Genomic DNA, 13,080 nt, shown 5'->3' on the forward strand with positions numbered 1-13,080 from the left:
ATTCACTTATGGAATCCCCATTGATACAAAAAGTGTTGTGGACAAAGATGGAATTTATACCCCATACAAAACCCTTTATATTACATTTCTGTGGGCCAGGTTCCAAACTTCTGGTATAGGGAGAAGCAGCATCCTTGCACCATAAAAACCTTTTCTTTTGGCTCTATGGGGACTCCTCCTGAGGGGTGGCAGGAGATGCTTCCACCCTAAATGGAAAAGTACCAGATTTAAGATGGATTTCATTATCCGGTGACATGGTCACCTGTCACTGTAAGACCCCAGCCTCCATTCTTCCAGGGCTGGCCCACACATACACAGGACGGTTTGCAAGTAAACAGCCATTTACAGTTCATTGATTCTGAAGCACCCTTAATGGCTTCCACTTAATATGTTTACATCAGTAATACAAGTTTATGTCTTATTCTCCTAACTTCAGACATAGAAATAATACATGCAAATAAATAGGATGAACACACCCAGTAGATTATAAGCTTTGTAATGATACCTTACAAGCCACCTTTTGCATAAAGCATATTCCAGTTACATCATATTCACATTCATAAGCATATTTTCATAAAGCATCTGGAGTGCAACATCACAGAGTTGTGGGAGGAGGAGGGGAGAAATGTCCTAATATGGTATGCAGGTCAATTTCACCTGATTAAGTCCACCTTCCATACAGCTTGCATTTTAGATCTGTGCACTTTAGAGACCTGTTGATATATTGGATGGATGAGATCATATTCATGCACATATCACTCCCATAATAAGCTTTACCCAGGAATTTTCATGGAAGATCAAAATGTACCATGATTCCAAGCAGGTCTGCTTGGGTTTTAATTTTATAGTAGAAAGCAAATATGTAGAACTTAGGTTTTAAATTAAGTGACGTTCTAAAGTGTCAAAAATAAATCTCTCTTGGTGTTTGAGAAACACTGAGCTGGTTTCTATTTATTTTTATACATAGAGCCATGTGGGTTTATAGTTAATGTTCCATCAGAAGTGGCCATAGTTTAGCAAAAGTGAAAATAACACAGCAGCGTCTGCAATATGAACCAACTGGTTTTAGCTCTTGATGTTAAATAAACTTAGCTTTATAACATAAAAAAATCATATACTGAACTGTAAAAAAGAAAAAAAAAAAAGCCCATGACCCAGATATGGCAGGGGATTCAGTTTTATCTTGTAGTAGAGTGTCCAGGGCCTAACTTTTATAGCTCGTTGCTTAACCAGCTGATGTACGTTACTCCATGGATCATTTACTTTTTTTGAGGCTTTCATCTCCTTTTTTCATAAGATGAAGCAGAGGTGTTTCCAAAAGATGGTAAAAATCTGGTAAAAAAGCCTCTAAGACTTCTGTAGAATAGTGATTCTCAACCAGGTGTATGCATACCCGTGGGGGTACACAGAAGTCTTTCAGGAGGTACTCAACTAATCTAGATCAGTGTTTCACAACCTGGGGTGTGCAGCCCCCCGGGGGGAGGGTCATTGGATGGGTTTAGGGGGATTGGAAGTGCAGGGCTGGCATTAGGGGGTGGGAAGCAGGGCAATCACCCGGGGCCCCTGCAAAGCTAAATTACATGCTTCAGCTCCACAGACAAGGCTCACAAGTGAAAAACAAACTCAAGTATCATACTGAAATGTAAGTAAAATATTTATATTCCAATCAATTTATTTTATAATTTATATGGTGAAAATGAGAAAGTGAGCAATTTGTCAGTTATAGTGTGCTGTGACACTTTTGTATTTTTATGTCTGATTTTGTAAGCAAGTAGTCTTTAAGTGAGGTGAAACTTGGGGATACGCAAGACAAATCAGACTCCTTAAAGGGGTACAGTAGTCTGGAAAGGTCGAGAACCATTGCTGTAGAAGATCTAAGGTCAGGACTAATTTTCTTACATATATGAATATTTAATCTTAGGCCCATTACTGCTAATACTGTAAAGCAGGGGTTCTCAAACTGGGGGTTGGGACCCCTCAGGGGGGTCACGAGGTTATTACATGGGGGGTCGCAAGCTGTCAACCTCCACCCCAAACCCCGCTTGCCTCCAGCATTTATAATGGTGTTAAATATATTTTAAAATGTTTAATTTATTAGGGGGGGTCTCACTCAGAGGCTTGCTGTGTGAAACGGGTCACCAGTAAAAAAAGTTTGAGACCCACTGCTGTAAAGGAAAAATACCTAATATTTGATTATTATAAATGTATACTTGTACATCTCTTCTGCACCAGTATTGCAGCATTAGGTTTACTACTTAATCTTTAATGCAAGTTTTTTATGTTCTGAACTTCTCCTTGGCACCATCTATTTAAAATGGGTCGTTCAATGTGTTTTGTTTTTGAAAACACTAGATAGAAAAGCAGACGAGGTTTAATAAACCCCACCTCATTTTTACCCCTTTGCAGAACTTGTTCCAAGGGAAAGGCGTTTGGCCTCAGTGGAGCCCTGCAATTTGGCTCAATTCCTCATTCTCTGCTCAGGAGAGTTTCGCTGCAAGAATAGCACAGATGTTACAGATCAAGGGCAGTGACTGAATCGACCATTGTGCCATATTGTCACAATTTAACTTCAGGATTGTCTGCTTGACAGCACTCCCCTGGTCCAACTACAATACAACTTAAAAATTGAAGTGTGGATGGGACCCCTCCTGGATTCCTTATAACTGGGCAAAAGCTTTGAACAGTCCAAGGCTTTGGCCTGGTTATGGGGGTATGAGTAGGTACCATCCATGCTACAAAATTTAATTGTGTTACAACCAGGTCTTCTGACTGGGTAATATTTCTAGCACCAATGGTGCCTATCTAACTCCCCAGGCAAGCACTGTTTTTTCTTCTGTATTGGAGCCATCCTGAGAGCCCGGCTGGTCCAGGGCGTTAGAGCTGTCTGTACCATTATCTCCAATAGCCCAGTCAGAGCACAGAAGTTAAGGCTGCCCCCACAGCTTATAAACTAGTTCTACTACCATGATCTCGAATCAAAATGCCCTCGGGGTAAAATTTCAACAGCACAATTATCTTAGGAGCCTGACTCTAATTTTCAAAAGCGACTTAGGCACTTTGAAGCCTATGTCTCTTAGAAAGTCAACGGGAATTGGGTTATGTCTACACTTTGAACAGTCCAAACAGCTGGGTCAACCTAACTTTTTAGTGTAGACCTGGCCATAGGTTCTGAAAATTAGATTCAGGGTCCTAAGCCACTTGAATACTTTTGAAAAACTTTATGCCAGATCTAATGATCTTCAGGGCAAACTGCCAGCCACGTTTTGTTTATTCAAGGGATTTGAAAGTGGGAGAGACTTGGGAAGCTGGTGAATTGCTGGAGCGGGAGGGTAGTTCTAGCTTTTTGTTTGCTTGTCTTGCTGGTTTGGGTCATACTGGAGGATATAGCTGTTGTCTCATTGCAGTCAGGGCCGCCGAGAGCGGGTTCGGGCCCCGGTGAAAATTTTTTTTCGGGCCCCCCAGCCAGGGCGGACCGGCTAAACAGGGCCGACGGGGGGGGAGGGAGAGGGGACCGGGCCCCCTTCCAGACCGCCGGGCCCCAGTAATTTGTACCGGCTTCCCCCCCTCTCGTCGGCCCTGATTGCAGTGGAGGAGTTTTGATATGTATTTTTAAGTAATATCCAAAAAGCTTAGAGCTTTTGGATAAATGTCCTTTTTTAAGGTGCATAAAGGTAAAAAAAAAGTATTTTGACTTTGGGATCTGTCTCTAGTTACAAGAGGAAATGTACGTCCTTGAGCTCGGAACTGTATCTTCAATCTCTCTGTAAGGGGGAAAATTTGACTTTGTACCCAGAATTGACCTTGTGTAGACTTTATTTGGAGAACTGTGGGGACAACAACAGCTCACAATAAGATACAAGTATAAGGGCTACAAACCCTTATGCACAGGGCAAAAGCCAGCTACGAATTGTTGGGGTTTCGAGGAAGAAACTTTGCTGATGGGCAGGTTATTCCATAATCATCCATTATGAGAATTCTAGCAACTTTCTCTGGAGTTTCTGGTACTGGCCATTGTTGGAGACTGAACACTGGACTAGATGGATCACTGGTCTGATCTGATATTGCAAGTCTGATGTTGAGCGTGGGTGCTTGAATCACAGTTTCATTCTGATACCCATATTGTAAAGGCATTATGGATACTACATGTATTGCATTATTATGATTTTGATCTCTGAGTGACACTATTAGCTATGTATACCCCCAGCTTTGTAATCCTGCTGGGGGTGTTCATAAATGAGAAAGCACAATGAGACACATACATAGTACATGGCACACTTTATTAAAATTTAGCCACAAAAACTGAAACTAGTACAATAATTGGACAGGGGAAAATATTTGCACATGTGGTTTGCAATTTAACTATTTAAAACATGTTAAATGCCTTGTACAAAGAGCTGAGCAATCATCACAAAAAGGCATTTCAAAGCTGCTCTGCATTATACTATTTAAAATTTAACCTTTAAGTCTCGGTGTGATGCAGAAAATAAAGCTAGAATTCAAGAAACACAATTGTAATAGTCTAGTTTCAGACAGTTACATGTTGTGATTATTTTAATGTATTAAAGCTATGGATATAATCCATCCAGCATCTGATACATTTTAGCACAGTGAACTTATATCTTTTTCGCTGCAGCCGATGCTGCAGCAGGATGTAGTAAGCAGCGAAACCACTTCCCGTCTTTCTTGTATAGACTTTTGCCTGGTGCCTCTTAAGTCTCTCTGAGACTGGGGTTTGTTGTTAAGGGTTTCTTCCCTCATGGATTCTGGATTCTGAATGCCATATTCCAAGGGTTCTGTTGAATCACTGTTTTCACGTGGCAAATGCAGGTGACTTCCTCTGTCTTCTACATAAAAATTAGAAACAAACTAAAATTAGAGGGCATAGAATCCTTAGTAAAGTGTAGACTTTCAGCTCTAACAGAAAAGATAAAGTAGCCTACACCAAAGAAACCAAAAGGTCAAAGTTATTCTCACCTCATTCTGGTTCATTGTGCCTGTCTATTGTGGTCTGAATGATTAGGATTTACCTGATCATTAACATTTATTTCACCAGAATTGCACTGAAACAGATGTCTAAGAATTAAAGAGCCTATTAATATCCCATTAAAGAATCTGTAATTCTTTTACAGCTTGTCTGTGCAGCTGTTCAAGTGAGGACAACAAATCTGTTAGTGCAGTTGCTTTGATGGCTGAAACTAACTGTACATTTGTTTCGAAGTACTAACAGTGCCCCTTCATTCTGACCATTACATTTAAAAGCAACATACTGTACTATGATATGGTACATTCCTTCCTAAAGTTCAAGTGCCATTGCTTTATGTATCAGATATGAATAGTTCCAAGATTTTCAAAAATTTATACCCTAGTATTGCAAATTGTTTCCCAGCTGTTTGTAATTCACTCCTTGCCTAATACAGAGTTAAGTGATTTCCCCATTTGGCTAGTTCTCTAAAATATTTTGCAAAAGTATTTCTAGCCAAACCTTTTTCTCTGCATGTAGCCATGAGATTCAAGCTTTCACTAGTATAAGAGTGTCCATGAAAGTAGATGCTTGACTGGAAAATATAAAATACATAGAAAGAATGGTTTCCTAAAACCAAACTCACTTATTTAATCCTTTATAATTAAGGTCCCAAATTTTGAGTACAAATCGCTAGCAATGCGTATTACCCTGGTATGACTTTAATGTATATTGCTGAATTTTCTGAAACTTCCCAGTAATTTGCAAATCAGTTTGTACTGTAAAACATCTTGTGGGAAAGCCATGCCTCTTGAAGACAATGGCAAAACTTCCATTCACTTCAAAGGGGGCAGGATTTCCCCCCCTTGACATAAAAACTAGGGTTGAGCATTTCAAAACTAAGTGTTAAGCACACAATTGGCTTGAAAATCTCAACCTAGATCCTTTTTTATTTCAAAAAACAAAACCTTACCTAAGCTAGGTAAGCTTCAGAGAAACATAGTGCAAAGTTGTGCAATTTCACTTCCTTATCTGAAACAAAGCCCCCACAATACCGACTCAAGAAATACATTTTACAGAGATAAAAGAAACTAAGCATCCAATTGTGCCCTTAGAGGCATCCAGGTGACACCACCCCCTGCTGAATTCAGTTAGATTTGTGAATGCATACGAGGGAAGAAGTGAGCCCACTGCACATAACCCAACACTTACCAAATAGATCCTGTGGATCGTCAATCAGATGCCTTCTCCATCGGGATCCCCCACATGTGAAGACGACAGCTCTTATGAATTCTCTCCCACAAAGCTTCATAAAATTCTCTTCACCTTTTACGTCAGAGACTGCTATCAGGAGAGAGATTAAAACCAAACCCTGGATTGCACCCTTCATTTTGCAGAAATAGCACCTGTTGGATCAGAATTCAGTGGGGAAGAAAGAGGGCCAGCAACGCCAAGATCTGAGGATTCTGCTGAATCCAGCCTATTTATATACAATGTCCATTGACTCTATAGGGCAAGGGCTCATTTTCATGAGGCTTTAATGTTTGTCAAGCATGTGAGTTAATCAGCTGTTTCTGGTAACATTTTAAGTGCTTTAGGATTTCCACTTGGATTCTGAGCAAACAATTATTAAAGGGTATATTTAGGTAGCACTATTACTTAACAATGGAAGCATATCCAGTAGTGCAGCATATTTATAGAGCACTAGCTTAGATCAACACTACGAATGAGTACTTTCTGCAAAAAGGAATGGAAGTTTTATTGCATGTTTCACACATTTAACTGTGTATGTTGTTTTTGATTGTGGAAAAGCTCAGTCTACAACAGCCAATTTCACAGCTGTGCTAATGATGACCATTTAAATAGAGATCTGGTCATTTCTGTTATACTGAAAAGCTCAAGCTACAGAGTGATTTCACTTTTGTCAGTTCTTTAGTTCTCATTTATTTAATCATACGCTCATTCATCATTTTTGCTCTTGCTAAGTGTTCCTTCATGTAATTTGGCAATTGTGTTTAAAAATATGGGCCAGATTTTCAAAGTTAGGCACCCAGACCCATTTCATGTAATGAATTTATTCATGTGGAGACTTTTTTGTGCGCCAGTAAATCAGGGATTTGCACAGGCACATGGCAAAATAGGCACCTAATCTGCTTCTGCACACAAGGTATCTTTATGCAATCAATTAGATGGTGCACATGTGTACATGTGCAGTTGTATGTGGCTAGTTTTGAAAATCTGACCCTGTAGATGTATGGTGTTAAAAGGAAATTTAAAAGGGAATATGGTGGAAAATGGATTATTTCCACATGCTCAAAACAAACTGCAAAATAACTATAATTATTCTATCCATCCTTTTTAGAACATAAGAATGGCCCTACTGGGTCAGACCAAAGGTCCAGCTAGCCCAGTATCCTGTCTTCCGACAGTGGCCAGTACCAGGTGCCCTGGAGGAAATGAACAGAACAGGTAATCACCAAGTGCTCCATCTCCTGTTGCTCATTCCCAGCTTCTGGCAAACAGAGGCTAGGGACACCATTCCTGCCCATCCTGGCTAATAGCCATTGATGGACCTATCCTCCATGAATTTATCTAGTTCTTTTTTGAACCCTGTTATGGTCTTGGCCTTCACAATATCCTCTGGCAAGAAGTTGCACAGGTTGACTGTGTGTTGTGTGAAGAAATACTTCCTTTTATTTGTTTTAAACCTGCTGCCTATTAATTTCATTTGGTGACCCCTAGTTCTTGTGTTATGAGAAGTAGTAAACAACACTTCCTTATCTACTTTCTCTATACCAGTCATGATTTTATAGACCTCAATTATATCTCCCCTTAGCTGTCTCTTTTCCAAGCTGAATAGTCCCAGTCATATTAATCTCTCCTCATACGGAAGCCGTTCCATACCCCTAATCATTTTTGTTGACCATTTCTGAACCTTTTCCAATTCCAATATATCTTTTTCGAGTTGGGGCGACCCCATCTGCACACAGTATTCAAGATGTGAGCGTACTATGGATTTATATAGAGGCAACATGATATTTTCTGTCCTATTATCTATCCCTTTCTTAATTATTCCCAGCATTCTGTTTGCTTTTTTGACTGCCGCTGCACATTGAGTGGATGTTTTCAGAGAACTATCCACAATGACTCCAAGGTCTCTTTCTTGAGTGGTAACAGCTAACTTAGACCCCATCATTTTATATGTATAGTTGAGATTATGCTTTCCAATGTGCATTACTCTGCATTTATCAATATTAAATTTCATCTGCCATTTTGTTGCCCAGTCACCCAGTTTTGAGAGATCCTTTTGTAGCTCTTCGCAGTCTGCCTGGGTCTTAACTATCTTTAGTAATTTTGTATCATCTGCAAATTTTGCCACCTCACTATTTACCCCTTTTTCCAGATCATTTATGAATATGTTGAATAGGACTGGTCCAAGAACAGACCCCTGGGGGACACCACTATTTACCTCTCTCCGTTCTGAAAACTGACCATTTATACCTACCCTTTGTTTCCTATCTTTTAACCAGTTACCAGTCCATGAGAGTACCTTCCCTCTTATCCCGTGGCAGCTTACTTTGCATAAGAGCCTTTGGTGAGGGACCTTGTCAAAGGCTTTCTGAAAATCTAAGAACACTGGATCTCCTTGGTCCACATGCTTGTTGACCCCCTCAAAGAATTCTAGTAGATTCGTGAGGCTTGATTTCCCTTTACTAAAACCATGTTGACTCTTCCTCAACAAATTATGTTCATCTATATGTTTGACAATATTGTTTTTTATTATAGTTTCAACCAATTTGCCTGGTACTGAAGTCAGGCCTGTAATTATAGGCCTGCAATTGCCGGGATCATCTCTAGAGCCCTTTTTAAAAATCGGCGTAACATTAGCTATCCTCCAGTCATCTAGTACAGAAGCTGATTTAAACAATAGGTTACAGACTACAGTTAGTAGTTCTGCAATTTCACATTTGAGTTCCTTCAGAACTCTTGGGTGAATACCATCTGGTCCTGGTGACTTATTGCTGTTTAATTTATCAATTTGTTCCAAAACCACCTCTAATGACACCTCAATCTGGGACAGTTCCTCAGATCTGTCACCTAAAAAGAATGGCTCGGGTTTGGGAATCTCCCTCACATCCTCAGCCGTGAAGACCGATGCAAAGAATTCATTTAGTTTCTCCGCAATGGCCTTATCGTCGTTGAGTGCTCCTTTAGCACCTCGATCGTCCAGTGGCCCCACTGGTTGTTTAGCAGGCTTCCTGCTTCTGATGTACTTAAAAAAAAATTACTATTACTTTTTGAGTCTTTGGCTAACTGTTCCTCAAATTCTTTTTTAGCCTTCCTAATTGTATTTTTACACTTCATTTGCCAGTGTTTATGCTCCTTTCTATTTTCCTCACAAGGATTTAACTTCCACTTTTTAAAGGATGCCTTTTTGCCTCACACTGCTTCTTTTACTTTGTTGTTTAGCCACGGTGGCTCTTTTTTGGTTCTCTTACTATGTTTTTTAATTTGGGGCATACATTTAAGTTGAGCCTCTATTATGGTGTCTTTAAAAAGTTTCCATGAAGCTTGCAGAGATTTCCCTTTTGGCGCTGTACCCTTTAATTTCTGTTTAACTATACTCATTTTTGTGTAGTTCCCCTTTCTGAAATTAAATGCTACAGTATTGGGCTGCTGTGGTGTTTTTCCTGCCACAGGGATATTAAATTTAATTATATTCTGGTCACTATTACCAAGCGGTCCAGCTATATTCACCTCTTGGACCAGATCCTGTGCTCCACTTAGGACTAAATCAAGAATTGCCTCTCCCCTTGTGGGTTCCAGGACCAGCTGCTCCAAGAAGCAGTCATTTAAGGTGTCAAGGAACTTTATCTCTCTGCATCCTGTCCTGAGGTGACATGTACCCAATCAATATGGGGATAATTGAAATCCCCCATTATTATTATTGAGCATTTCACAGTCAGGTGGTCGGTAATATATCCCTACTGCTATATTCTTATTATTAGAGCATGGAATTTCTATCCATAGAGATTCTATGGTACAACTTGATTCATTTATGATTTTTACTTCATTTGATTCTAAGCTTTCTTTCACATATAATTCCACTCCCCCACCAGCACGACCTGTTCTGTCCTTCCGATATATTTTGTACCCTGGTATTACTGTATCCCATTGATTATCCTCATTCCACCAAGTTTTTGTGATGCCTATTCTATCAATAGCCTCATTTAATACAAGGCACTCTAGTTCACCCAGTTTATTATTTAGACTTCTAGCATTGGTATATAAGCATTTTAAAAACTTGTCTCCTTTTAGCTGTCTGCCATTATATGATATAATTGAATGGGACTCTTTTTTTATTTGACTGTTTCTGATCAGACCCTGCCTGTATTTTATTTTGGTAACATCTGAAAAATGGGAATTTTTAAAAGAGCACGGCTGAGAAGCTTTATGACTGTGCTGCATAGATCCTATAAAGAGAGATTTAGAAATCTGTGACACTGCTCTATGATCTATCTGTATTATTTTGTTGGTATGGTATTGCTGTGTCTGTAGGTTGCTAAAGCATTATTTTGCAATAACACATGCTTAAGAAAATTGCTATGGTTTGGACAATTGAGGTCAGAAATTCACTATTTAGAAACAAACTACATGAGCAACCTTGAAGATCTTTATCACTTCCTAGCATCAAAAGTGTTTCCCAGCACCATAACATTAAACTTTAATTGTTTTGCGCAGAGTGAGTTACTGCGTGTTATGGGTGTGATGGAAAGGGCATTTTCACTACTAATACCGGTAAGTAAACAACTATCTTCATTGATGAAAAGAAATGGTGTGTTTTTTGTCAGATTTTTAATAATGATTAACACATGATTCACCTTAATGGTTGTCGTCCCAGAAACATACGTGAATTTGTTCTCTGTCAAGGGTCAAGCTTGCAGTTTTGTCATAAAGTGTGTAATGTCAAAGGAAATGAATGGTAATGGGTCTGTAAATGATGTACAATTTTGAGGTTGTGTTTAAACATTGAGCATTCACTGTAAAACAAATGAGACAGACTAAATGTTCTGTACATTTAAAAAATAAGGCCCACTGCATAACAACACTTAAGGACAGAACAGATATTGCATTCATCAATTGACAAGCAGAGCATTTCACTTCAAGGCTTTGATTATATTTTTCCTGTGTCTAGAGATGAATCTCCCCCTAACTGCAGATAACGGGCTAGAACTTGGAATAATATTGTTAATTGGTCACATGGGAAGATGATCCATTTTTATGGACAACTAATACCCCAAATCCTCTAGGATAATATAGTTGTCCTCATGTAAGGACCCCCAGGTCCAGTATCATTATTCAATAGAATTAGCAATGTGGTCTACAAAGAGTGTAAAGTGCCTCTGTACAAGGAATCCATGTTCAAATCTGGCCAGTCATTCATCACTGTGGAATGATTTGTGGGGGTACTGTGTATCTGCCTTAGTAGCTGTTACTGGTTACTTGCTGAAGTTTAGTTGTAACTGCTTGAGGAGGTCTGCCTTTATCGTTAGCTGTGGTTTGAATGCAGATCACATGGGATCTGAAAAAGATCTTGCTCACTCACTATATGAGGTATTCCCAGGCAAGAGAACGCCAGGTTGAGAGCAAGAGACGGAAAATTGACTGCTTCTAATGCAGACTTGAGGCAATGTCTTGATTCCCACTGTGGTGGCCTAAATAGGAGTTTTCTTCCAGGTGTTTTCTTATTCTTCCTCTAATAAGTTAAGGCCTGACCAAGAGCCCAGTGACTCTAGTGGGTATCTTTCTCTTGCCTTCACTAGGTTTTGGCTCAGGCCCTTGATGTGCCATGTGGTGTTGGCAGGAAGGCAAGGCTGAGGGAGTATGTGTGATGTTTGGACCTGAACATTGTGAGGTTCATGGTGGTTCCTTCAGGGGGACAGTTTCAGGCCAGCCCTGTCTCTTGGATAAATGAGCTTTCAGACCGACAGGTCTGTTGTCTCTGAGCAGAGCTGTTGAGGTACTGAAGGATGAAGCACTACACTAGGTGTCCTGGACATAGGCTGTTTAGTGCTTTGAAAATAAAGACTGGGATGAAATCCTAGATTAAGGGTGAAATCTTGGCGCTGGTGAAGTCTATGGGATTTTTGCCATTGACTTCAGTGGGGCCAAGATTTCACCCCACGACCATAAGTATAATGCAATGTCATATGTAGAGGAATGATCTCTTGGACTGCAATAGCACCTCCACATATGCTTGGAGAAATTCTTTGTGTTTCAAATTGTCTGTTATGAACTTAGTTTTCTGCCATTGTGACTCAAGTTTCCAGCCCTCTCTTTACTTGGAACTTTACTGAGAACTCTGGGGATCCATATGGGTAATGAAGAAGGACAGGATGTTTTGTTTGATTTATGCAATTGACTTGTGCATTGATACAGGAAAATATACTGGAAGCATAACTTATACTTAATTTGTGTGCAATGATGGGCATTTCCAGAGGAAAATTCAGGGCATTCAGTTTGATTCCAGATACATTTAATGATGGAAAAATTGTTACACTTTATTTAATACAATATAGCATTTTATGGTGATTTTTTTCTGCATAATTAAATGACAGGCTTCAGGATATACAGACACATAGGACATCATTATTTGTTGTCTTTTCCTTTGTTTACTGACTGAGAAGTATTATCAGTAAACTAGTGTTAACTGGCTAGAGCAGAGCCAATTATGTCATGTAAAGCATCCACCTGTAAAAGAAGAAAAAAGATATTGTTTTGCATTGTAATTGTGCTTAAGAAAAGAAGTGATCTAAAAAGCCCCACTTAGTCTTAGATTAATGATATCCACATAATGGATATCAAGAAGAAGGGAGAAGTAAATGGCTAAATTAATTGTAAGATGCTAGTTGCTTCCTTTTACAGACCTACTGTTTCCTAAATAGCACCTTTAGAAATAACGGGTGTGGTAGTTTAAAGAGATTTCATGGCAGGTAGGACTGTGTAGTGTGCATTTGCAACATCATACTTGACGGCATAAACTTATTCTTCTTTATAAAAAGAGGCTAGCCTGCAAGGTGGTGCCTGTTCAGTAGGGCAACGTACACCATGCTGTAGTC

The 13,080-nt window shown here is 39.5% G+C and overlaps 2 protein-coding genes across 2 annotated transcripts in view; both read right to left on the minus strand.

The window, feature by feature from the left end:
• Positions 1–4,599: 4,599 nt before the first annotated feature.
• INSL5 (insulin like 5) lies at positions 4,600–6,350 on the minus strand. The gene is made up of 2 exons (XM_065408903.1): positions 6,173–6,350; positions 4,600–4,844 (listed from the first exon to the last, which is right to left on the minus strand). Exons 1-2 carry the CDS (start codon positions 6,348–6,350, stop codon positions 4,600–4,602), a joined length of 423 nt encoding a protein of 140 aa, XP_065264975.1.
• Positions 6,351–12,667: 6,317 nt separating this feature from the next.
• The window catches only part of DNAI4 (dynein axonemal intermediate chain 4), a 29,701-nt gene continuing 29,288 nt past the window's right edge, over positions 12,668–13,080 (minus strand). Inside the window, exon 17 of the mRNA XM_065409235.1 lies at positions 12,668–12,712. Within this exon, the coding sequence (XP_065265307.1) occupies positions 12,668–12,712 (45 nt within the window). The remainder of the gene's footprint in view (positions 12,713–13,080) is intronic.

This window comes from Emys orbicularis, chromosome 8, assembly GCF_028017835.1.
Source record: "Emys orbicularis isolate rEmyOrb1 chromosome 8, rEmyOrb1.hap1, whole genome shotgun sequence".
NCBI lineage: Eukaryota > Metazoa > Chordata > Testudines > Emydidae > Emys > Emys orbicularis.